General features: G+C 38.5%; 1 protein-coding gene across 12 annotated transcripts in view; it reads left to right on the top strand.

Moving 5' to 3' along the window:
- The first annotated feature begins 1,221 nt into the window (after nucleotides 1-1,221).
- AHI1 (Abelson helper integration site 1) overlaps nucleotides 1,222-24,151 on the top strand; it is a 183,274-nt gene continuing 160,344 nt past the window's right edge. For 6 of the 12 annotated variants that reach the window (XM_053913963.2, XM_053913961.2, XM_053913962.2 and 3 more), the window contains exons 1-8: nucleotides 1,222-1,481; nucleotides 1,812-1,871; nucleotides 3,970-4,087; nucleotides 13,547-14,103; nucleotides 14,967-15,145; nucleotides 18,706-18,928; nucleotides 19,889-20,081; nucleotides 22,687-22,782. In XM_053913963.2, coding sequence (XP_053769938.1) covers nucleotides 13,637-14,103; nucleotides 14,967-15,145; nucleotides 18,706-18,928; nucleotides 19,889-20,081; nucleotides 22,687-22,782 — 1,158 coding nt within the window. In that variant the 5' untranslated portion in view covers nucleotides 1,222-1,481; nucleotides 1,812-1,871; nucleotides 3,970-4,087; nucleotides 13,547-13,636. Of the gene's footprint in view, nucleotides 1,482-1,556; nucleotides 1,723-1,811; nucleotides 1,872-3,727; nucleotides 3,816-3,969; nucleotides 4,088-13,546; nucleotides 14,104-14,966; nucleotides 15,146-18,705; nucleotides 18,929-19,888; nucleotides 20,082-22,686; nucleotides 22,783-24,151 lie in introns of those variants that run through there. The other 6 variants (XM_053913955.2, XM_053913966.2, XM_053913958.2 and 3 more) reach the window with 5 other exon arrangements.

Here is a 24,151-nt window from a genome sequence, read left to right as displayed (position 1 = left end):
GAACATTTTGATGGTTGCTAGATAGGAGTGTGGGGGAATGGGTAAGAGGTGAGGGGATTAAGAAGTACAAATAGGTAGTTACAGAATAGCCATGGGATGTAAAGTACAATATAGGAAATGGAGTAGCCAAAGAACTTATATGCATGACCCATGGACATGTACAATGGTGGGGCGATTGCCTGAGGGAATGGGGGGTGCTGGGTGGAGGGAAGCAAAAGGTGAAATATTAGGACAACTGTAATAGCATAATCAATAAGACATAATTGAAAAAGAAAAATAAAAGAAAAATGATGGATAAGCTATACACTGGGATATTATAAAGGTAGACTGGACATGATTTTGTTGTAAGGGGTATAGCATTCTCTGCTAGTATCTTAACTACAATACTGGGAAGATACTGGCAGCTTAGACCAAGGTAGACACCCAGAAAGGTTTTTAGTAGAAAGGTTCACTATGAGACACTTTGGATTTGTAATACTTCTGCCTTCTCACAGGATTTGGAGAAACAAAATGAGATGCTTTGTAAGGCATGGTGATACCAATCGGAATGGAAAAGCTGGCCCCCAAGGAAATATGCGTAATGTCTTACTGTACAAACGAAGCAACAGGTTATAGTGCATGACTACAAGAGCAGAAAATTGAGGAGTGGAGGCGTGATTTATCTGTTATTTTTCCAGCCTTGGCGACTGGGAACTAAAGATGGCGCTTGTGGCAGAAATTAGGGAGTGGGAGGGGCATTAGGCGTAGAAAAAGACAATTTTCTTTTTGTTCTGCTTTAAACACATATTGAGGTAATTTAGCACCAAATGGCTCGTGGACAATCCTTAAGACTTGGTCTGTAGTACAACTCTTCATTCTGCGCACTTAAAAGGATGCTTCCTTTTGTGGGCGCCACGAGTCTGTTTCTTTCCTTCATTCATGTTTATCTCTGCTGGAGACACCATAGCCTCCCCGCTCACTTTGTCGCGTCCGGTTTTTCCAGCGTCGGCTACAGATCTGAGATGCAGACGTGTTTTCTAGGGGTACCTGCGCATTCCCGAGGTTCCCAGTCCAAGGTGAGCGGACGCTGCACCCTTCAGGACCACGCGCGCTCGAGGAGTGCGGCGCGCGGCCCCGGAGCGCGTGCCCGGCTGTAGAGGAGGACCCCGGGCCCTCGGGCGCGCGCGCCGCTTCCGCCCGCGTGGCTCGCTGTACCTTTAGGCTCAGGCGTGGGCGGGCGGGGGTGGGGCCGTCCGGGGAGCCAGAACGGGGCGACAGTCGGAGCAGGCCCGCATCGGTTGTCAAGGGAACGGCGGCCTAAGTAGGTGTGACGTCAGCAGGCGGAGAGCTGGCAGCAATGCGGCAAGGGGCCGCCCCCTGGAGTCGGGATTTCTGGCGGCTGCGAGGGCTGGGTGGCCGCTAAACTGCCACCCGCCCATCCTGGGGTGGGAAGCCGCTTCGCACAGCCCCGACGTCTGCTCCGGTGGGACGCTCCCCTCCCGGTGAGTACGCAGAAGGCGCGTTAGTGCCACGCCCGGCCCACGCACTCGGCCCGGCCCGCCCACCCGGGGGCGGTGGCCTGGGGGCTGCTGGGGTCCGAGGGCTTAAGGGTGGCGGTGAGCACCCTCAGGGCAAGCGCCTCCAGCCAAGGGGTGTAGTTTTTGGGAACTGCATCTACGTACTTTTCCGCTCCCTTCCTGGGACTCCTTGGATCCGGAGTGTTGAGCGCTGTGTAGCAAAGGAGTGAGTGCAATCTTTGCTTTTCCTACTCCTGATTCTGGGTTAAACGCTTTTAAGTCACATGCGTAGTAAGTATGTTCATTTCCTTTTAGGACGTCAACCTGGTGCTGATGATGAACCTGTGAAAGCCGCCTTTTTACATCCGAGAAAAGGTGATCGATCGATGCATTTCATTTAGAAGAAAAAAGTCAAATTGCATTAGTAGGGTCTTTTCGATAAGTTAACTACGGAAAAAAAAAGTAGACTAAGAATCCCTACTGTGGAGCATCTGCTGATTGGAGTATATGACTTTTTCTCTTTGAGGAATGGATGCTAACAGTTTTTTCACTTGTTGCATTAATGATTGCTGTTACTGCTTGGGCTTTCAGGAAGATGATTGCGTATTATTAGGACTATGGGAAATTTTTAAAATATATTTGAAATAAATTCGAATGCCAAGAATATTTTAAAACCATATTTACAATCTTGTTTATGTAGATTGTTGTTGATTTATTAATTTAATTTTGTATAAAGGGTTTTTATTTCTCTCTCCCCCTTTGCTATGAAATTCCGTTAAAGAGTGAGTTATGCAAATCTCACAGCCTTGTTTCCCCTTGAGCTTTAGTCATATGTTGGCCAATAATCAGGTGGTTAGAGAAAAGTGAAATGAGATTAAACATCATGCAGTCCATTTTCCTATGTAGTCCCTTAACAGCACCTGTCAGAGGGGTTGTGAGGGAGAAGATTTAAAATAATGGCATATGTGAGGTTCAGGAATGCCCTTTTAAGTCTGACTTTAATTTTTGCCATTGATGTTACTGATCAAATATTCTATAATTTATTTGCTGTAGTGTACATTAACATTTAGAGATGATTGTTTATGTAATGTATTTGCTGTGTTAACTAATGTTTATCAGTTGTGCATTAAAAATACTAAATAGTAAATGATGTAAACACATAATTAATGTATTTTATCTATCACATAATTATTTTAATACTGGGATAATGGACATAAAGTAATTTAATTGAACACCTAAAATGTGCCAGCTACTGTGCTGATCACTTTGCTTTTCATTAATTCCATTTCTCCTTACAAAACAGTAGGTGCCATTTTAATTTTTCAGGCAAAAACAAAAAACAAGCTCTAGTGGCATTAAGTAGCTTGCCCAAGGCACATTTTTTAAGTGGCAGAACAAGAACTTAAATCTGAGTCTTTTTGACCCTAGAACCATTCTTACTGACACCTCCCTCCTCTTTTTAAAACAGGAATGCAAAGATGAAGAGAATGTAGGCCGAGCCCTCCAAAAAGCTAGCAGTTCAGTTGGGGACGAGTAGGGTCCCAGAACATACTCCCCCGCTGAAAATTCAGGGCTGAGCTAGAAGGATGTACACGGATCCAGGCGCTATGCAAGCACAGAGGAGGAGTATTTAACTGCCCCTCAAGGTTAGAGTGCTCTCTGTAGAAGATACCAATTGCATTTGGTGTCAGAGTGTACTGAGACATTTGTTAGAAGATCAAGGGAGGAAGGGCGTTTCTCAGAAGAGAGATGTAGGTATGTGTAATGGTGCAAAGCAAGAGTTTGGCAGGGTTGAGGGCTGTAAGTAGTTTCACATGGCTAAAGCGCAGAATGTATGCAGAGGTGTGGCTGGAGAAGGGGGGGCGTGAAGAAAATGGCAAGGGGTCATTTCATATGTAGTTTTAGGCCCCCAATAATAAGGACTTCATATTTTTCCATTGGGTGGTTGGGAACCAGTGAGGAGTTTCAAACAAATGAATGATACCATCGTATTGGTATTTTAGAAAATTACTCTGGTTGCAGCGTGAGGTTAGGGTGGTGGAGGTGTGGAAACAATCTAAAAAATCCTCTGCAGAATCCTTCCATTGTCTTCTTGCCTCAGAGCTGCTGCCTCAGGTCACTGCCTTCGGGGTTGGGGGAAGACAGTTGGAAGCAGAACTGCAGAAATAATTACCTACAAGTTTCTTCTATAGGTCTCAACTTTCATTTGTTTCTCCACCTGTGGCTTCCAGGTTTCTGCCCCTCCATGAACAGCTTTTCATATGTGACTTCCTGATCGCAGACCCACTGAATTCTCTTCAAAACTTGCAGCAACTCTTGGTACTGCACAGTGTACATCACTTCTTTCCTAAAGCCCCTTTCCCTTTGGTTACTTGTCCCAATTTACCACCTACCTCTCTGATGTATTTTTACTTTCTTTTGGGGCTCCCAGAGTTCTCTGTATTTAGCACTTTTTTTCTTGCAACCATCACAGATATAAATGATGCCCGAAACTTCAGCCTAGATCTCCTTGCTGGATTACTATAAAAGTGTTCCTCGGAGATATTGCAGGTTCGGTCTAGACCACCACAATAAAGGGAGCATTGGATAAAGTAAGTTGTATCTTTTTTGCTGATGGAGGGTCTTGGCTTTATTTTGTAAAAAATACAACATCTGTGAAGCACAATAAAGTGAAGTGCAGTAAAACGAGGTAAGCCTATATTCTGTTGCCTGCCAAACATCATCTGATTATAGTACACGTATACACATATATACACAGTGATAATAGCCACCAGTTTTGAAAGGCTTGCCGTGCTCCAGGTATTGTACTAAGTGTTTTACTTTCATATTCTTTTTAAATCTTGACAGAAACCCTATCTATCGGGTGGCTTACTGTTTTTTGAAAGATTAGGACATAGAGATCCACAGAGGTTAATCTACTGACAGCTAGAGCTAATACTTGAATCCAGAGATCTGGCAGTGGAGCCAGTGCTTGTAGCCACTTAGTGCCCCCCAGATAACCAGCCCAGCATGCCCACTGCACGCACTGAGTGTCCCTGTAAGAAGTATTGATTGCAGCCCTGGTTGGTTGGTGGTTCAGTTGGTTGGAGTGTTAGCCCATGCATCAAAAGGTTGCGGGTTCGATTCCTGGCCAGAGCACATACCTACAATAATTTGCAGATTGGTCCCCATGGTGCAGACGAGAGGCAGCTGATCAATATTTCTCCCTTGCATCGATGTTTCTCTCCCTCCCTCCTTCCCTTTCTCTCTGTCTGGAATCAATAAGCATGTTGGTAAGGATTAAAAAAAAGAATTAAAAATCTAATTATAAAATTTACTTAGAAATTTAAATAATGGGCCTAGAAATCCAAATCAATTATAAAAAAGTACAAAGTCAAAGGAATTTTATTGTCTAATTCAAAATTCATTATAAAGCTGTAGAGCAGCAAAGAGTCTAGAAATAGAGCCAAATGTACATAGTTGAGTGATTCTTGACAAAATTGCCCAGGTAGTGAGGAAAAGGATACTCATTTTCAACAAATTGTGCTGGAACAATCAGGTATCCATATAACAGTGTTATCAAGTCTAGCCATAAATCATGCTCAGAAATTAAATAGAAATGGATCAACGACCTAAACATGAGCACTAAAAGTATGTAACTTATATAAGAAACAGGATAAAACCTTCCTAAACTTGAGTTATGAATAGACTTCTCATGATATAAAAGCATGAACCATAAAAGAAAAAAGGGATAAATTGGACTTTGTGAAAATTCAAAACACTGCTAAGAGAATAAAATGATAACCTATAGGTTTTAAAGTGTGTCTAGAATATTTTAAGAACTCAGTGATATGAAAATAAGGCAATAAAAATGGGCAAAAGATTTAACACATATCCAAAAAAAGAGATGCAGATAGCAAATAACACAGGTAAAGATCAATGTCATTAGTAATTAGGGAAATGAAATTTAAAACAGCAATGAGATATCATTACACACTTACTAGAACAACTTAATGAAAAATTGACAATGCTAAGTGCCACCAAGGATATTAAAACTAGAACTGATGTTGAAAACATTTGGGAATGCAAAGTGGCATAGCTACTTAGAGAAGCAGTTTGGCAGTTATTTAAGAAGTTAACCATCCACTTACCACATAGCACAGAATCTAAGTTTTGGGGTATATACTCAAGATAAATGAAAACATAATAGTGCAAAACTGAAAATAGCCCAAATGCCCAGTATGCAAAAATTAAATGCAGTATATATTCACACAGTGGAATATTGCTCAGCGATAAGAAGGAATAAACTACTCTACATGCAGCAACACAGATGAATCTCAAAGCTCTATGCTGAGTAAAGGAAGTCAGACACAAAGGGCTATATACTGGATGATTCTATCTACATGAAATTCTAGACAAGACAAAACTATAGTGATAGCAGTTTGAGTGGGGCCAGGGCATGTGGGAGTAGGAGTTGGTTTTATAAACGATCATGTGGAGTGATGGAAATGTTTAATATCTTGATAAGGTGGTAGTCACATATCTGTACATGTTTGCCAAAATTCATTTACTTATACACTTAAAACTGGTGAAATTTATTGTCATGTAAGTTACATATCAGTATAGCTGATTTAAAAAACATACAAATTAAGCCAAAATACTAAATGATGTACAGATGGTAAAGATAAAAGGATGGGCAAAGATATAATAGACCATAAGCAAGTGTATCTGTGACACTTCAAAATTCGGTCATAATCTAATCTGTGAAACTATTAAATTCCATAAAGTAAACATTTTTTACAATAGTACAATGAAACTTAGAAATTAATAATAAAAGTGTAATATTTATAAACTCCTGGAAATTTAAAAACTATCCCATAAAGCTGTTATCGAGAAAAAGAAAATCAAAACCACAAAAACAAGATCTTATAAAAACTAAATATCTGTGCTACAGAACATATGAGATGCTACAATCGATATTTGGGATTTTTATTTATTGCAGTGGCTTAAAAACTTGATTGAATAAAACAAAAGCAGATAGATCATGAATATAAAGTCACTATGAAATTAATATTAGTATGAAGGTTGACATCAGTGGAAGAGAGTAATTTAAAAATTGAGCCTCATCTGATCGCTTTCCAAGGGTTTCATTTTTTATTTTTAATTATATTTTATTGATTACATTATTAGTGTTGTCCCAATACTTCCTCCTTTGCTCCCCTCCACCCAGCACCTGTCACTCCTTAAGCCACAGGTGGCAAACACAAGGCCCGAGGGCCGAATCTGGCCCTCCATCTTGTTTTATCCAGCCCGGCACCTTGTTTCTACCTGGCAGCAGCGCCAGGCTCTTTGCCCCTAGTTAAGGAGTAGTTACATTTATACAGCCCTAGAATTACATTCAGCCCTTTGAAGGCAACCTCGAGGCTGATACGGCCCTCAGTGAAAATGAATATGACCCCTGCCTCAAGGCAATCTCCCTACCATTGTTCATGTTCATGGGTCATACAGGTAAGTTCTTTGGCTACGTCATTTCCTGTACTGTACTTTACATCCCTGTGGGCGTTCTGTAACTACCTATTTGTACTTAATCTCCTCACCTCTTTAACCATTCCCCTACATCCCCCACCAATCTGGCAACCTTCGAAACACTATCCATGATTCTGTCCTTGTTTACTTAGTTTTTTAGATTCGGTTGTTGGTAGATATGACTTATTGCCATTATGTTATTTATAGTTTTGATCTTTTTCTTAAAAAGTCCCTTTGACATTTCATAATAATGGTTTGGTGATGATGAACTCCTTTAGTTTTTTCATGTCTGGAAAGCACTTTAGCTGCCCTTTGATTCTAAATGATAGCTTTGCTGGGTAGAGCAATCTTGGCTGTAGGTCCCTGCTTTTCATGACTTTGAATATTTCTTAGCCATCCCTACTAGCCTGCCAAATGTCTTTTGAGAAATCATCTGACCATCTTATGGGAACTCCCCTGTAGGTAACTCACTGCTTCTCTCTTGCTGTTCTTAAGATTCTCTTTTTATCTTTAACCTTTGGCATTTTAATTATGACATGTCCTGGAGGGGGCCTCTTTGCATCCATCTTGTTTGAGAGACTCTGTGTTTCCTGGAATTGCATGTCTATTTCCTTCAAATTAGGGAAGTTTTCTTTCATTATTTTTTCAAATAGATTTCCCATCTCTTGCTCTTTCTCTTCTCCTTCTGTCACCCCTGTGATGCGAGTGTTGGAATGCTTGAAGTTGTCCCAGAGGCTGCTTATGCTATCCTCAGTTTTTTGTTTGTTTGTTTGTTTGATTTCTTTTTTCTTCTTGTTGCTCTGATTGGTTGTTGTTTGCTTCCTTATGTTCCAAATCATTGCTTTGATTCTTGGCTTCGTCCACTGTACTGTTGTTTCCCTGTAAATTGTTCTTTATTTCAATTAGTGAATCCTTAATTTCTGATTGGATCTTTTTTATACTGTTGAGGTCCTCACTGTGTTCTTTGAGCAGCCTTATGACCAGTGTTTTGAACTCTGCATCTGGTAGATTGCTTATCTCCATTTCGTTTAGCTCTTTTTCTGGAATTTGATCTTTTCTTTCATTTGGGCCATGTTTCTTTGTCTCCTTGTTTTGGCAGCCTCCCTGTGTTTGTTTCTGTGTATTAGGTAGATCTGCTATGACCCCCTGTCTTGTTAGTGTGGCCTAATATTGTGGGTGTCCTGTGGGTTCCAGTGGCACAGCCTCCTCTATCACCTATGGTGGGTACTCGAGGTGTGCCGGGCCTTGATTGCTGTTGGCAAGTCAATGGGAGGGATTTACTCAGGTCAGTCATCTGCAAGGACAGGCCATGACCACTGACTTCCCACCTGTGCCCTTTGTGGAGGGTCAGCTGTGTGGAGGCAGGGTGGTGTTGCTCTGATGTGCTCTGTAGTTGTCTATTGGGTGTGCAGGCTCTGGGGTTTCCTGGGTGGTACAGGCTACAGTCAGCCCCTACCTGTTTTCTTCCTGGGGTCACCCTGCCTGAGGTATAAAGCAATCTGAGATGTCTGCTAATTGTGCTGGACTTGGAGATTCCCAGGTGAATCCAAACTGTGAATGAATCTAGGCTGGCCACTGCCAGTGCCTGGCCTGGGACCACTTAGCAAGAGGCATGGGGTTGAGGGTTTACTGAGGTTGGCTGTAGCTTGTTTGATAGGATTTAGGAAGTTGTGAAGCATGAGCCAAGACCAACTATTCATATGGAATAGTCACCATTATTAACAGTTTGGTTGAGCCTGTACGTTAGGTGGGGCAGCGTCTCGGCATTTCCAAGGCAAGGCAAACAGTGTTAGCCAGGTTGATGGTGGAGTCTCAGATACAGCACCTGCCTGCTGTCTGTGGCTTGTGAGGGGAGAGCTCAGAAAAGGAGCAGTGGCCTCTGCCCACCTTTCTGTCTGGGAGAAAGCTGTCCCCCAGGTCTTGCCTTGATGCTGGACACTGCAGTTCCTCCCTGCTTGCCACTGGTGCCTATCAAGCTGCTACCCCTGTGCTGGAGCTCAGAAGGAGTGAGTCTGAGTAAGTCTTAGTGTGGGTTCTTTAAGGGGAACTGCTTGGGACTTTAGCATTTTCATCCACTGACTCAATCCCTGCTGGGTTTTGCAACCAGAAGTCAAGGGGACTTGCCTTCCTGGCACTGGAACCCTGGGCTGGGTCACCGCTCTGGGATTTGTGTCCACCACTTGTGGATGTGGGACCAGCCTATTCCATATCTACACATCCCTGCCCCTCTTACCAGTCTGCATGGATGTGTTATCTGTTTATTTATTTTAAATATTTTGTTTATTTATTTTTAGAGAGGGGGGAAGGGAGGGGGAGAGAAACATCAATGTGGTTGCCTCTCACGTGGCCCCTACTGCCGACCTGGCCTGCAACCCAGGCATGTGCCCTGATGGGAATCAAACTAGCGACCCTTTGGTTTGCAGCCCGTGCTCAATCTGCTGAGCTATACCAGCCAGGGCTGGATGGATGTGTTATTAATTCCATAGTTTTCAGACTTCCATTCAACTTGATTTCTGACGGTTCTGAGTGATGGTTCTATATTTTAGTTGTAATTTTGATGTTCTTTTGTGGGAAGTGAGCTATGTTTACCCATGCAACTATCAAAGGTTTCATTTTTTAAATCTTTTCTTCTAGAACTTTGTTCTTTTTTCTATTTCTAATTCTTGGCTGTCATTTTCCAACTATTCCTTCATTAATTTCCTCACATTTTGTATAATATTGCCCCTCCATTTCTCATACTCACTGAAAATAAAAAAAAATTTACCTTTGCCCCATTTTAACATAATGGAAATTCAAGGTTATCAAGGTATGACTATATTCATAGAAAAGACAAAAATCAGGTTCTGAAAAGATTAACAATGAGTTTCCTCATGTGAGACGACGAGGACTGAGCTTTGGGTCTTCGTTTTTCTCTGTATTTCTGTTGTTTTGTATTTTTCTTTTTTGTTTCTACTCTCTTAACTAAAGCATATATTGCTTCTACAAACAGAATATGTGAAATAAACTTTTTTAAAATAAAATTTATTTTCATTATATTTGATTAGGGAATTTTTTTGAGGATTAGGCTTCATAATTCATCCTTGAAGAATAGATAGAATTTGGAAATATATTTTAGGTAATCAAAAGAGTCTTGGAGATGATAAAATAGATATGCACAGTATGGCAGAATTGGTTTACTGTTGTGGGTATGCAGAACAGTTTATTCTTGTATTTTTATTGATTAATTATTGTATTATTTTTCATATGTACCACTGTAAACCTAATGTTGTTGTACCCTGTATATTGGGATCCTCGTTCTTTTAGCATTTTCCCTTCTTTTCTCATATAGTAGATATTTTCTAACTACCTTTAAACATGGGGATATTCAGAAAGTGAACTTCAGATTTTATTGATAAGCTCATGCATTTCTGGGAGAATTCTTCATTTTGATACTGGCTTCCATCTTTAGGGCTTTGCTTTTATCCATTCTGTTCTCCGACACATCTTAACTCTAATTTCTGTCACTCAAAATTTCAATGCTAACATCTGCAGTGTTTGTTTTTTACATCCTTTATGCTTTCACATTTCTTTATTGATGTTAATGACTTATTTTATTTTTATATTCAATATTTTCTTTTCCCTTTTTTATTGTATTTTTCCCATTACCATATAGTCCCCTTATACCTCCTGCCCCCTGCAATCACCACACTGTTGTCCATGCCCATGAGTCCTTTTTCCTTTTTGTTTCATCCCTCCACCCCCTAATCCACCCCCGCCCCCCGCTCTTAGCTGTCATCCTGCTCTCTATTTATGGATCTGTCTCTATTTTGCTTGTTAGTTCAGTTTGTTCATTAGATTCCACATATAAGTGAAATAATATGGTATTTATCTTTCTCGGACTGGCTTATTTCACTTAGCCTAATGTTCTTCAGGTCCATCCATAATGGACCATCCGTTGCAAATGGTAAAATTTTCTTCTTTTTTACTGAGTAGTGTTTCATTGTATAAATGTCCCATAGTTGTTTCATCCACTTATCTAATGATGGACACTTGGGCTGCTTCCATATCTTGGTGATTATAAATAATGCCGCAATGAACATAGGTGAGCTTATGTTATTTTGAATTATAATTTTGGGTTCCTTCAGATATATTCCCAGAAGTGGGATCACTGGGTCAAAAAGCATATCCATTTTTAATCATTTGAGGTATCTCTTGATTGCTTTCTACAGTGGCTGCACCAGTCTGCATTCCCACCAACAGTGCATGAGTATTCCCCTTTCTCCACATCCTGGCCAACACTTGTTCTTTTTTGATTTATTGATGATAGCCATTCTTACAGGTGTGAGATAATATCTCATTGTGGTTGTAGTTTCTCTAATGGTTAGTGACATTGAGCATCTTTTCATATGTCCCTCAGCCATCTGTGTGTCCTCTTTGGAGAAGCATCTATTCAAGTCCTTTGCTCATTTTTTAATGAGATTGTTTTGGGGTTGTTTTTTTTTTTGGTGTTGAGTTTTATAAGTTCTTTATAAATTTTGGATATTAACCCCTTATCAGATGTATCAGTGAATATGTTCTCCCATTGTCTGGGTTGTCTTTTTAATTTGTTTTTTTCCTTTGCTGTGTAAAAACTTTTTAGTTTGAAAAAAAAAAGGAATAAAATACCTAGGAATAACCCTAACCAAGGATGTAAAAAGATCTGTACTCAGAAAATTATAAGATACTGAAGAGAGAAATTGAAGAAGATACAAATAGTGGAAGCACATACCGTGTTCATGGATAGGAAGAATTAACATCATTAAAATGTCCATACTACCCAAAGCAATCTGTAGATTCAACACAATTCCTGTCAAGATTCCAATGACATATTTCACAGAACTAGAACAAATATTTCAAAAATTTATATGGAACCACAAAAGGCCCAGCACAGCAACAGTGATCCTGAGAAAGAACAAAGTTGGAGAAATCACGTTACCTAATATTGAACTATAATATAAATAAGGCCAAAGTAATCAAAACAGCATGGTACTGGCATAAAAACGGACACATAGATCAGTGGAACAGAATGGAAAGCCCAGAAATAAACCCACACCTTTACAATCAATTAATATTCAACAGAGAAAGCAAGCACATGTAATGGGGTAAAGATAGTTTATTCAATAAATGGTGTTGGGAAAATTAGATTAAGTACAGAAAAATGAAACACCACCACCTTCTTATACCACACACAAGAATAAATTCAAAATGGACCAAAGACTTAAATGTTAGTCTGGAAACCACAGAAGTCATAGAAGAAAACGTAGGCAGCAACATCTCGAACATTGCTGGTAGCAATATTTTATCAGAGATATCTCCCCAGGCAAGGAAAACAAACAAACAAAAAAACAAACAAATGGGACTACATCTGATTAATCACACTTAGTTTAAATTTTTATTTGATTTATGCTGTCCATTTTCCTTCATCATTAATATTTCTGTTTTACTGGATTTTGTGGCTTTTACCTCATTGTGCAATATCCTTAAGTGTGTGTGTGTTTTTAGTTGTCCAGGCATCTTTCTAAGGAAGACTCTCTCTCTCCTGCCTGTTGGTTGTGTTTGACATGGTCATCTTCTGCCGTTGATGAGGATTGTACACCTACTGGAGGCTTGCTGCTGTATCTCTCTATGCTCAGCTGCTTTGTCCTGAGTGAAAATCACCATGTAACACAGGCGGAGGTGGGGGACAGGGTTGTCCCTCCCAACTCCTCAGTTGGCGATCCTCAGGCTTATCCCTTACTTCACTTTGTATTTCTTAATTCTGAGTTTATAGCTTCTCCAGAAGCACCCTTTTCTCTGGAGAAGTCTTTTTCTGCGGGCTATGGTTTTCTTTGGGAGTTCCTTAGTAGATTTAACCCTGCCCATTTTTTATCTTTTTGGGAATTCCTCAAAATATTTATTTTATTATTCATTTTATTTTAGTAACATTCCTTTTGATTTTCAGCCTTTTTTCTATTAAAATATCTTGTATTTTAAATAGTTTTTATTGGGGAAAGAGGTACAGGTGTGTGTTTAGTCTGTCATTTGATTTCACTTGGTAATATTTAATACTTAGCAGTATTTTCAGTGATATATTTGGACTAGTTGCAGGGTGATCCTAGAGCTATAGACTTTTGGTTTTAGAATGTAATTATGAAACTAGATAAATGACCTGTGTGTGTTGGAACCTGAGGGGCTTTAGCTCAGTGGCCTGTTACTGTTTTCTCTAAATTAAGAGTATGGGTCATTCTGTCAAAGAGGAAAATAGCATTTGAGATTTGAGCAATTGATTTATTAAAAGTCATTAAGTACTTTTTCACATGTTAGTTAACTATCAGAAGTTACCCCGAGCGATTAATAATCTAATGCTGGGAGAATGAACTCGGAGAGTGCTCATCAGATGCTCTAGTCTAGAATGTTGCTGCGTTCAAGTACAAAAATGAAATAATTTTTCCAATGTTACACATTGTTGAACACTAATCATTATGTTACATCTTCACATAACTAAAATACGCTTAGTGAAATGTTGTTGTTGTGTCTTTATTTCCTAGTTTGACACGGTTAGAAGCAACCTTCAGAAAATTAAAGAAACAAAAAGTGATGAAGTAATTGCTGCTGACACTAATACCCCAAAGAAGAACATGCGAGTCATTAAAAACAAACCAAGCAATCCACAGTCAGCAGCTGAAAATCCAGATGATGATGTGAGTGGAGAGGAAGACAAGCAAGAAAGGGCAAATAGGAAGGTTACAAAAACAGTGTGCCAGGTGCCTACGCAACAGATGGAACGGGACACTCCTGAGAAGAAGGTGGATTCTGTACATCAGAAAGCACGGACCAAGTCCCAGCCAGGTGTTGCCCATCAGAAAAATGAGAGAGCAAATGAAGAAAAAGGAAATAATTTAGATGAGGTAGAAGAACTGAAGCAAGTATACCAGCTCCAGGTAGCAGAAGAAATGGCAAAGGAGATCAAGAAGAAAATAAGAAAGAAACTCAAAGAACAGTTGACTTACTTTCCCTCAGATACTTCTTTGCATGACAAATTGAGCAGTGAAAAAAAAAGAAAGAAAAAAAAGAAAGCTCCACTCCTGTCTACTGCTGAACCAAGGTACTTTACATTAATGAACATAAAATGTTCTCTTAAAAGCTATTGTTTTCTACTTTTAAGTGATACTTGTGGTTTCACAAAGAAAATTCTTAAGACTTTCATTTGGACACATTGTCAGTGCAATAATAACAGCTGGCCTTACTATGTGCTAAATGCTTTCTATGAATTAACTAACCCATTGAGGAATAGGAATACTATCTTTTGTAGATGAGGAAACTGAAGAGTTTATGTCCCAGAACCTGTAAGGAGCTGAGCCAAAACCTTGGTAATCTTGCTCCAAAATCTCTGCCCTTAACTACTCATTTACATCTGCTTTTAAATAACAGAAACCTAACTACTCCTCCATCAGTGAGTTATAAATGCCTCTCTGGATATGTGAATGTAGCCCTTTTCCCTTAATATACAAATAGCATTTGTTCATTGTAGAACACACAGAAACAAAGAAGAAAATAAAAGCAATCTGATCATCCAGAGATAACCACTATTAGCAATTTGGTATTCTACTCTTTTTCTGTATTTGATGCTTATATATGTATGCTTGCATACTCAATGTAAACTTCTGTGCGTATATTCATATAAATACATCTCTGCTTGGGGAAACCAAAATAAAAAACGACCTTTAACTACCACAGTTTGTTTTCTGTAGTCTATATTTAGGTAAACAACTTCAGGTGAGAATATTGTGTATGTATTGCCTGGCATACAGGGGCAATTTTCCCTAATGTCCTCAACTAAAAATAATTCCCATCTTATCAGAAGCTAGACAACAGAAGAGAGGGCACACACAGTTGCTACAGGACATATTAGTATATTTATTAGTTACCTGTTGCTGCGAATGACTTGCACTTGGGTTGTATTTGCAGTATATTAACTTTCCGTGATGCAGTTGAAGGTGAAGAAAAGAAGGAAGGTCTAGCTGGAACAGTTACTCCAGATAATCGTCCAGATGATGAAAGAACCTCGGTGGATCAAAATGTAGAAGACAGCATGCAAGATGACACAAAATCCAAACCAAAAAAAAAGAAAAAGAAGCCCAAAGCAGGTTTGTTATCCAAAGTAAATGAAAAAATATGTTCTTGATAGAAACAACTTGATTTTAGGACCTTCATTCCTTAAAACCAAAGAAAATTAGTCCCAAAGGATATATAATCGGAAAGAAACCTCAATATATCATATTTGGTCCTTGGTCTTGGCTTCATCTAGATTGGAACAGTCGTTTATTTGTGACTGTGACTTCCTGTGATAAGTTAGTGTTACTCGAGTCATCTCTAATTCCTGACTTAATTTAATTCAACTCTAGAATGACGTTAACTTTGCGGTTGCTATTATAGCATAGATGATTTCCTCTTTCTACCATTGAGTTTAGAACCCTAAATAACCTAGACTCACAGTTGTCGAAAACAATAAATGGTCAACAGGCAGTGAACATTTTAGATGATAAGGCTGCATGGCTCTCACACAGGGTGTCTTCCTAGTTCCTCAGCCTGAGTCAGCTTTTGTCCTTCTCTCTTTTCCTTTCCTCTCCTGGCTTCCAGTCTTCCTCGTTACTCAAGTCTTTCCTCTTATTTTTCTTTTCTTATTACTCTTGCCTTTTTCCTACTTCTAGTTTTCTTTTGGGTTGGCCAAAAAGCCCTTATTTTTTTTTCCCATAAAATAGACACATTTTTCATTTTTACCAATAACTTTATCAATTTGGATATTTTGGGTATGTTGGCTATCTCCCACGTTGTATAATGTTGATTTTTCTCAGTTAATATCTTGATTTGATCCTTGTCAACTTCAGCTGGTCTATCTGACCATGGAGTATCATTGAGCAAGAAAATCAGCACAAAACTCTGCAAACTACTTGTGACACATTCGATTGGTCACAGCACCTTCTCCATACACTGCACAAATCTGTTTTTACACTTCAGTTGTGTTTTTACCTTTCTTGAAATAATAAAGCATAATATGCCAAAAATGTTCCTTATTTTCTTATATCTTCGATATTAAATGGCTACACAAAAATTCACCAATTTTGATGGTTGTTTTTAAATGCATGCTGATATGACAGCTGTCACAATACAATCTAACAAAATTGTTTCAGATGAAGTTAAAGACAACTAAGCACTGCTAGAGCCATCTTATGGAAAAAACTGATCTTTTTGGCCAACCCAATATTTGTGTGTTGCTGATATATCTACGTAAAAATGTAATTGATTAAAAAATTTTTAACATTTATATTAAGCTTCTTGCTAAATTCATTTACTACTAAGAGTTTATAGATTGTTTTGAATTTCTACATTCACAATCATATCTGATAATGATTTTTTTAAAAAATAATACTGAATTTTATCAGGTGCTTTTTCTGCATCAACATGATTATATTAATTTTTGCCCTTTTTTCTGTAATGTGATTGTTATTGAATATCAAGACACTTACTGTCTTGGTCTGTTCAGGCTGTTATAACAAAACACCAGAGATTGGTTGGCTTAAACAATAAACATCTAGTTCTCATAGTTCTGGAGGTTGCGAAGTTCAAGATCAGGCATGCACAGATCTGGGGTCTGGTGAGGGCCTTCTTCCTGATTGTAGACTAGTGTCTTCTCGGTGTCACCTCACGTGGTGGAAGTGGCAAGGGAGCTCTCTGGGACCTCTTTTATAGGGGCGCTAATCCCATTCATAAGGGCTCTGACCTCATGATTTAATTGCCCCCCCAAAGCCCCACCTCTTAATACTATCACATTGGAGGTTAGGATTCTAATTCTCTGTCAAAAGTCTTCACTTTAAAAATTATTTTGTTCATCTTTCCCTTTATTTTCTTGAGCATATTAATCATAGTTATTAAAAGTCCTTGTGTGCTCCCCTGGCCTGTGGCTCAGTTGGTTGGAGCGTCAGTCCATAAAACAAAAGGTGGTGGGTTTGATTCCTGGGCAGGGCACATGTCTAGGTTGCAGGTTTGGTCCCGGTCAGGATGTGTACCAGAGGCAACTGGTTGATGCTTCTGTCTCATATTGATGTTTCTCTCCCTTTCTCTCTCCCCCTTCTTCCCCCTCTCTCTAAAATCAATGAGCATGTTTGTGGATAAGGTTAAAAAAAAGTCCTTGTGTGCTAATCCAATCTGGATCATCTGTGGGTCAGCTTCTGTTTTCTGGTTTGGGTTTTTCTCTTGGTTATTGGTCATATAGTCTTGCCTCTTTTATGTCTAGTGATTTTTTTATTGTATGTTGTACATTGTGTGTAGAATCCTGGAGGCTCTGGATGATTTGTGTCTTCCATCAGAAAGGATTTGCTCTTTGTTCTCTTAGGCAGATAGGGTAGGCAACTGATTTCAATTTCAGCCAGTGAAGGATTGAGCTGCGTTAGGGCTGGGTTGTAGTTTTGGTAAGATTCTGTCTCTGATTTGTCCTGTTCCTAGTATGTGGCTTTCCAGGTGTTTTAAATTGAGAGCCTGACAGATATTTGTTTCCTCAACCCTGAGAGACTGTGGGAGGTTGAGTTATGCCCTTCAGAGGTTCTCAGCTTAGTCCGTTAGCCTTCTGCTCCATGCAGCTTCAAAATTTGGCGAATGCCTTGAGGGGGAGACTGGCCATGTGTTTGAGGCCCCTCAAGTCTTCAATTTTGTCACTTCAGTCCCATGTGAATGCCAGAATCTCTGCTGGTTTCCCTGTCCCCCAGTAGGGGCCTTCTACCAGGTGCCACACCTGGATTCTCAGCCTCTAACTGCACCCAGAATTGGTAAGTGACCCCAGAAGAAAAGTGACAGTAGGTATAAATTAACCCTAGGGCTTCATTTTTGCCAATTTTATTTCAGGCCCCTCTCCCTGGCTGGTCATTGTTTCCAAGTATCAAAAGACTGGGAGATGTCACTCACTCTTTGGCCTCTCCCATAGCTTCAGAATTCAGTTTTGTGAGGCAGATCGGCCGTGTGTTTGAGGCCCCTCAAAACTCCAGTTTTATCAGTGTAGCCCCATGCAGCCCCTAGAAACTTTTCTCATTACTCTTTCACCTGGTAGCGTCCTCTTGCCCTGGCCAAATACTGATCCTTGGCCCACACCCTGAATCAGCAAATGTCCCCAGAGGCTACACAGCTGCCATTCCATCAGCTTACCTCTGAGTGATTCTCCTTGCATAGAATTTTAGTCCATCTACTGCACATTATTTCTGCACTTCTCTGAGGTTTTTAAAAAATGCTTTTGTAATTCATTTGGCTTTTCAAGCTTTTGTTTCCAGAAGCATTGACCTGCTACATCCTATTACACCCTGCCCAGAGTGTAAATTATAGTTTTAAATGAATTGAATGATACGTATTCTGCTTAGAAAATACCTAGATAAAATTACTTTTTATCTTTGTTCTATTTTTCTTTTGTTGTTGGTCCTTGTCAGGAAAAGTGAGAAAGATTCCTTATTTTAATACATTAATAAGTATAATGTTTTACTCTTAGAAGGTAAGTCTGCCATTGTCAGGCTTTTTCTTTCTTTTTCCTTGAAGTGTCTTTATTAACAAAGAAAAATAACCATGAATCATAAAGATTAGGCTATATGAAAATTCACCTTATGTTGTTGAGTATATTGTTGTGGGAACAATCCGTTAGAATGTTCATTTTCTTCCCTGCTTATAGTTTCAGATGATAACGAAGACACTGATGGTGATGATGGTGTTCATGAAATAACAAGTCGAGATAGCCCAGTGTATCCCAAATGTTTGCTTGATGATGACCTTGTCCTGGGAGTTTACATTCACCGAACTGATCGACTTAAGTCAGATTTTATGATATCCCACCCGATGGTAAAAATCCACGTGGTTGATGAGAATACTGGTCAATACGTCAAGAAAGATGATAGGTACTTTTTTAAATTTCGCAGCCAACCCTTGAGTTGAAAATGCCTACAGGAGAAGTTCTCTTTTTTCCCATTGAACGTCAGTGCAAGTAGGGTCATGGATTAGTATTGGAGAAACATTTACTAGTTGTAGGCGTTCACCAACCATTGATACTGATCCGTGTGTTTTATAGAAGAAATGGAGAGCGTCCCTTAATTCAGCGATTCGTTGTCAGTGGAGGGGAGTTGAGGGAGTTTCTGCCAGGCTTAATGACTAATTTATGGCATTAAGCTAGCATTGTAAATCATCTTCTGTTGCACTGTAAATGCATTTGCTTTCTAACTTCCTAGTTTTGTTTTGAAGTTAATATGTTACCTGGGCCTCGGGTGAGGTAAATGAATTTTGAATTTAATTTTTTTCCTACTGTTACTTCTATGGCTACGTGCTTGAAGGCCCAAAGAAAAAGTACAGTAGAATATACAGTTAAACTGGAAGAAAAAATACTATCTTCTTGGAAAGATGAGAAACAGTATTACCAAAAAGGTCATTCACTTATTCGTTGTCTTAGGGCATACAAAGAAGATATGATACACCTTGAAAGGTTTATAATCCTGTCGAGCTCATTTTCTTATTTAAATTTACTGTAGTATTTTATGACAAACTCATTTAAGATTCTGAAGGAGTTACTTTATTCCAGCTTTGCATGCTGAAGGTATAATCATAACTCTCACTTTATATTTCTATAATAAAATAATTCTGGGAAACCAACTGATATATGTAAATGCAAAATGAGGTACTACCACTTTTAAGTCTCATAAAATTTATAATTTTCTAGATGGACTATGAAAGTAACTTTTCCTTATGTATTATAGCTACTTATTATTTTTAGTTGCCTCACCTTGAATACCGTATTTTTATTTTTTTCTCACATTCTTAGATTTATAAAGAATTGTGTTAATAGAAGTCTTTTTTTTTTTGAACAGTGAACGGCCTGTTTCCTCTTACTTTGAAAAAGACAGTGTGGATTATATTCTTCCTATTATGACCCAGCCATATGATTTTAAACAGTTAAAATCAAGGCTTCCAGAATGGGAAGAACAAATTATATTTAATGAAAACTTTCCCTATTTGCTTCAAGATTCTGATGAGAGCCCTAAAGTCATCCTGTTCTTTGAGGTATGAATTAAATAGAGCACTTTAAACTAAATTTTGGTTACTACACTTGTCCCTTGGTATCTACAGGGGTTTGGTTCCAGGATGCTCTGCAGATACTAAAATCTGTGGGTGCCGAAGTCCTTTATATAAATGGCACAGTATTTACACATAGCTGATATTTGCATACAGGCTGCAGCAGGGTCTGACTACACATCGCTTCATCCTCACTGATTCAGCACAGGTCTCCACACATGGCAAATTCAAGTTTTACTTTGGGAACCTTCTGGGATTTAAAAACATATATATGTCATCTGCAGTTAGTTGAGTCTGTGAATGTGGAACCCACAGATACAGAGGGCCAACTGCGAAGCTATTGTTTAGTAGTTCAGTATACAACCAAGTAGTGTGAAAATTTAATTTCTGTTATTTAGTGTTTGTGATAAGCAGTCTCCACAAGTGATACAAGTGAGAGATACAAGTAATAGCATATTTATTGAGCATTTACTAGTATAAGTAGTTAGCCTTTGGAGTTACTCTATTATCTAATCCTTACGACAATGCCATGACTGTTAACTGAAGTGTTGAATTGAATGTGTGTCTATGTAATCTTCCATTCTTAACCCATTCACCAAGTGTAAACTAAACTCATTTAACAATATCAGACTCCCTGAGAGTTTGTATACTACTAAGAGAAATGAAGGTGAGCATGCACAGGTCACTTGACTGATACAATGTAATATATTACCGAAGGAAGTAGAACTTCTTAGATGTGAAAAGTTAGTGGAGGGTCCAAGCAGTTAGGAAAACTTTTATGGAGTATATGGTCTTTGAGCTGACATGCTATTCTAATTTTTTGTTGCAAAAGAAATGAAGAAGTGTAAAGTGATTTTTCCTGGTTACTTCAACTTTAAGCGCAGGTAATTTGTTTTTGAAGCTAGTTTAAACCTAAAAACCACATTTCTTTGAACTAATTCCTGTTCTCTCTCCATACGCAAAGGGAGGTAGAGAAGTCCTCTTCCAGTGTCAGCGGGTGGTGAATTTCAGCATGGGAAGGGCAGCATGGCCAGGGCCAGCGACTGGTGTTGTAGACCCTAAATTTCAGGTGGTCGAGTGTGCTTATGAAAGAACTATTCTGACACTCACATATGGTTGTGTTGTATAAATTACACAAAGCTTTAATTTTTTTGAAAAGTGATATAATTTGTATGTCAAGGAACTTTTTTGTCATAGAAATTTGTCATTTACGACTATCACATTCTTATATATACATTTTAGTAATAGAGATTTAAGAAAGATTGTCGGATTATAAACACTTTTGGGTGCTTAAGTTTTAACATAATGTGTTGTTGTCTACAAAATTGATGTTTATTTCAACTTTTTAAGGGTTTATTGAGGACAACTTGATAATAACGACCAGAAGTCTTTAAAACTTACTGCACTTCTGAGTATTTCTCCTAAGGGAAAAAAATGACAAGTATACGAAGATGTATGTGCAAGGGTATTTATTAACTTAAGCACTGTTTATAATAGCAAAAGTTTCAGAAACAAGTCTTTTCAGTCAGAAAGAGGTTTGGCTAAATAAATTTTTGTTTATGTTAAATTTATGGTATTTACAATACAGGAGAATACGAGGCAGCCATTGCCTTGATAGTATGCATATGTATGAATTGACTTTACTATTCACTGTGAGGGGTATCATAATAGTTGTGAAATAGCACTGGACTTGTATTAATACAGAGATATTTGGGAATACTCAGGAAAGAGGCTTAGGTGCATGTGAACCTGTAAACATTTACATGTTACTGTTGGTCATCTCTGGGTCTGGATTACAAGTTGTTTTTACTTAAGAATATACTTTTCTTATATTATCAGTGTTTTTTATTGAGCATGTATTACATCTGAAGACAGATTTAAGAACATAAAGAGTAGTGATGAGTGGAGTCCATATTATTTTTTTAAAGCATTCTTCTATAAAGATTTTTTACCTCAGCTGAACTTTTGATGAGCAACAGAAAGGTCAAAGTGCTAGTCTTTGATGAGACCCTAGAATACACGTAGTCTCTGTGGAAGGTGGGCTGCAAACTTACGAGCTTTGCCATCTAGACAGGATGCACATGTGAAAGAAATTTTCTTGGGAGACCTAATTACAGCTTACATGCAAAGAGAAAATCCCCCACTTCACAAAGATGATCCAAGGAAGGACCCAGAGATAAATAAGACCATGAGTTTTTTAAACAAACGGTCCTTCAAAGTCTGCTCTCATATATTAAAAAAAAAATCAAAGTTTAAGTATTCTGTGCCTGGTGTGTTTGTGCCTAGACTATATTTGAGGTAATTAGTATTTTCGTCTTGGATTTAAAATAAATCTTAGTAAAAGATTTATTAATCTTTTAAAGAAATACTTAGAAGATTTATTTTAACAAAACATGGCCAAAAAATAGACCCTCACTGACAGTATGAATTAAGTTAAAGGTTAATGAAATTAAATAAAAATGGTTTTCCTCCCTATAAGGAAAACTTTTAAGAAAACATGATTTTTTCATTTTCATAATATATTAGTAAAAAATATTAAATTTTAGATAGCCTAGTCTTTTGTAAAATAATTTTTAAAAATGTTTATTTATAGATTCTTGATTTCTTAAGCATGGATGAAATCAGGAATAACTCTGAAGTTCGAAACCAAGAATGTGGCTTTCGGAAAATTGCTTGGGCATTTCTCAAGGTATATTTTTCTTCCGTTTTAAACACTTTTAATATCATCTTCAAATCTGATGGGCTGCTTTTTTCAAATTCAGTTTGGTTTCGTACAAGGAGCTACCATCTCAGGTAGATTGCAGTGGTAGAGGGTTATTAATTGAAGCTCCAGCGATACTCATTCAGATTCTGAAACGTTTATTGAGTGCCTAGTTTGTGCCAGGTATGCTCTTTGGCTCTAAGGATACAGCATTGAAAAAGACAGACACATTCCAGCTGTCATGCACTCAGCAAATGTTTATTAAACCTTTTCTATGTGCCGGTCACTGTTCTAGTCAGTGAACAAAGAAGAGAAACTCCTTGGCCTCGTGGACCTCATATCTAGCAAGAACAACACAAAACAATTGACTACACAATTTTTCATTTATTTTAATTTTCAAACACATCATGAAGAGGTATGAGGTGGATGATCAAAACAGCCTGTGGGGTCAGAGGAGCCTCAGGAAGAGACACTGAACCTGAGTATAGCTAGACAGTAGCAGTGGGGGAAAGGCGGTTCTAAGAAGGGGGTACAGTACATGCAAAGACACTGTTGTGAGCAGTGAGGGAGACGAGAGTCCTCAATGTCGTCTGTACGGTCTGCAGCTTTAAACGAAATGATGTGCGTAGTGAAATCAGTTTTATCATGGGATAATTGATGTAAACCAGAGTTAAGTTCCTATGGCATGTCACCATGTTATAACAAAAGGATGGTTAATGAAATGTTATTTGAGGACCTGCTGTACTCAGCCAAAAGACCACTGATACTGGAGGACAGAGATTGAGGGGCAATGGATAACTGAAGAGATTGCTGAGGTAGACAGTGTCTTGATTATACAAGGTTTTCTAAGGCATTATGACACAGAAAGCCATTGCAGGATTTTAAAGAGCTGTGGAAAGCTTTGTAGAATTTTAAATAGAAGGATAAAATAAGCCGATTTATGTTTTGGAAAGATTGTGGGGTGGAGAATGGAGTAGAGAGGGTGCAAATACATATGCTGGAAGGTCAAGGCAGGAAATTCTTGCAGCAGTCTATGTATAGAACAGTGTCTTTAGGATATTTCCGCAGAGGTAACAGGCATGGAAAGATTAACGTTTGTAAAAAAGGAGATTTTAATTTTACAATTTTTTTATTTCTGGTATGTTTTATTTCTGACTTCAAACATAAATTTGAGTAATAAAAAGTCTTGAGCAATTAACTTATTTTGTACTATCTTATTATAACACTTTTCCTTTTATACTTCCATCCTTTCAACAAATGTTTGTGTCTCTGAAATGCTAGGCACTGCCATTATAAAGGGCATTCATAGATAAATTAGACAATGTTCTTGCCCTCCAGTTCAGTTTCTATGTAAACA

This window comes from Desmodus rotundus, chromosome 11 (genome assembly GCF_022682495.2).
Source record: "Desmodus rotundus isolate HL8 chromosome 11, HLdesRot8A.1, whole genome shotgun sequence".
Lineage (NCBI taxonomy): Eukaryota > Metazoa > Chordata > Mammalia > Chiroptera > Phyllostomidae > Desmodus > Desmodus rotundus.
This window is presented reverse-complemented; position numbering and strand designations above follow the sequence as displayed.